Source organism: Hylobates moloch, unplaced genomic scaffold (assembly GCF_009828535.3).
Source record: "Hylobates moloch isolate HMO894 unplaced genomic scaffold, HMol_V3 SCAFFOLD_8, whole genome shotgun sequence".
In the NCBI taxonomy this organism is placed as follows: Eukaryota; Metazoa; Chordata; class Mammalia; order Primates; family Hylobatidae; genus Hylobates; species Hylobates moloch.
Window position 1 is genome coordinate 62,011,531 of NW_026652283.1, and position 2,649 is coordinate 62,014,179.

The 2,649-nt window shown below is 40.2% G+C and overlaps 1 protein-coding gene across 1 annotated transcript; it reads left to right on the forward strand.

Moving 5' to 3' along the window:
* The first annotated feature begins 1,221 nt into the window (after nt 1–1,221).
* Nucleotides 1,222–1,560, forward strand: LOC116472438 (large ribosomal subunit protein P1-like). The gene has a single exon (XM_032758062.1). The coding sequence runs from the start codon at nt 1,222–1,224 to the stop codon at nt 1,558–1,560; it is 339 nt and encodes a 112-aa protein (XP_032613953.1).
* Nucleotides 1,561–2,649: the final 1,089 nt, after the last annotated feature.

Here is a 2,649-nt window from a genome sequence, read left to right on the forward strand (position 1 = left end):
TGGACTAACATACATGCTGACAGGAATCATTTTTCATGAATGACTTTGAATCTCAAATGAACCCAGTAATACTACTGCCCTTCCATGGTTCATTCACTTTCTTACCCTTCTAGATGACAATTTCATACTTCTCTCCTCTCTCCTGAGACCTCCCATGCTTCTTCCCACATCCTTATTCTCAAATGAGAACTTGTATCTATTTCACTGAGAAAATAGAAACAATCAAAAGAGAAATTCTGCTAGTTCCCATTATCTCAATACAAACTCACCAGCTTCTGTACCATATACTCTTCCTTCCCTAGTGCTTCTGTAGATGGACCATCCAAATCTCTGCCTATGACTATCTCCATATATGCACTAGATTCTACTTTCATTATTTGATTACAGATATTCTCTCTTCTTTACTGCATCATTAATTTTTTCCTCTCTGTTGGATCATTCCAACAGCATTCAAACATGCTATTTTTCTAGCCAGCATTTAATCTGTCATTTTTCTGACCTATCCCAATTAATGAAAACTCTACCTTTTGAGTTGCTCAAGCAAAAAGCATGGTCATTCTTGACTTCTGTTTTTCTCACACCATATATCCAGTCTATCAAGAAATCCCACTGACTCTACCTTCAAAAACTGGTTACTTCTCAGCATTTCTTCTATTATGCCCTGGTCTTTGAAGCAAGCATTTAGTGTCTAGATTATTACCATGGCTTCCTAGGTGGCCTCCTTAATTTTATCCTTACCCTCCTACTATTCCCAGTGCAACAGCCAAAGTAATCCTTGTCTTGTGTTCCCTCTACTCAAAGCTCTCCCATGACTTCCCATCTGACTCAGACCAAAAGCCTGAGTAAGTCCTTACAGAGACCTAAAGAGCCTTTGCTATTTGTCCCCCACTCTCCTGTTCCCACTTTGACTTTGCCTCCAATTCTGCCCTTCACTCACTTTGCTATAGCCATACTGACTTTCTTGTTTCTTGAAAATACCCAATACATCTCTTCATGAGGGTTTTCTCACATGTTCTTCCCTCTGCTTGAAATGCTCTTGTTCCAATGGTCATGAAGCTCATCCTCTCCCCTCCTTTTAAAGTCTTTTCTCAAATGTTACTTTCTCAGGAACATTTTATTTGACCACTGTTCTTGAAATTGTCCTCTCCTCTGCTGCCGCCAAGGTTCTGCACTCTTCCCAGGAAGCTAAGTCCACATGGGGGTGAGGGGCTTGCCCACACCATGGCCTCAATCTCCCAGCTTGCCTGCATCTATTCGGTCTTCATTCTGTATGAGGATGAAGTGACTGTCAGGGAGGATAAGATCAATGACCTCATTAAAGCAGCTGGTGTAAACGTTAAATTTTTTTGGCCTGGCTTGTTTGCAAAAGCCCTGGTCAATGTCTGCATCTGGAGCCTCATCTGCACTGAAGGGGCCAGTGGATCTGCTGCAGCAGCTGGTGCTGCACCAGCAGGAGGTCCTGCCCCCTCCACCACCACTGACTCAACCAAGGAGAATAAAGTGGAAGCAAATAAAGAATCTGAGGAGTATGTTGAGGACAAGAGCTTTGGTCTTTTATGACATGTTCAATAAAAAGCTGAATTCCGTTGGCTATAGTGGCTCAAGCCTGTAGTCCCAGCTACTCTGGAGGCTTGGGCAGGATGATCTCTTGAGCCCAGGAGTTTGAGGCTGCAGTGAACAAAGACTGTGCCACTGCACTCCAGCCTGGGTGACAGAGCAAGTCTCAAAAAAACAAAACAAAACAAAAATACAAAAAAACAACTGAATTCAGAAAAAGGGTTTTAATTACACTCTGTCAGACACACTTTCTATTCTCCCTGTTTTGTTTGTCTTCATGGAACTTCTCATCTTCTAATATCCCATATAATTAACTGTTTTATTGGTTGTTGTTGTATTTTTCCTGTTTGACACACAGACTCCTGAAAGTAAGCTCAACGAAGTAAGATTTTTTGTTTGTTTGTTTGACTGGTTGGTTCACAGCTATATACCCAGCACCTAGTGGAATGCCTGCCACATTGTAAATGCTTACATATTTGCTAAAGGAATGATTTTAACATCTTAACTATGTGTTCTGTATTATTTTGTACCTATTCAGGTGTGCAAGTCTAGCAGTATTGTAAGCTTCTTAATGGCCAGAATCATGCCACTTTGTGGTTTCTGTCCATGGCACGTATTATAAAGATTGGCTTCCACATTAAACACCTATTGAATTGAACTGCACAATAAATATCTTCATTAGCATTCAGCTGAGTCCTTCCCAAATTCCTAAGAAAGATAATAAAATGGTTGTTGTTTTAAAACACTTTTTTAAAGGTTTTAAAACTTTTAGTTTCAGGGAATGGGGGGGGGGTACATGTACAAGTTTGTTATTTGGGTATATTGCATGATGCTGTGGTTTGGTCTTCTAATAATCCCATAGCCCAAGTAGCTGACATAGTACCCAATAAGTAGTTTTTCAACCCTTTCTCCCCTCCCTACCTCTCTCCTTTTGGAATCTCCAGAAAACAATAAGTTTCAGAGTTATCTATTACACAATAGAAGCCTAGTGAGACAATTTTGTAGCATTGCTTTTGGAAATTATGGATAATTCCCATATTATCACGTTAGCTGTTCCATGTTAACTTTTCTCCTGAGCTAGTAATTTACTTA

Coding starts and splice junctions, on each gene's coding strand:
- LOC116472438 (XM_032758062.1), top strand. CDS start 1,222: ATGGCCTCAATCTCCCAGCTTGCCTGCATCTATTCGGTCTTCATTCTG.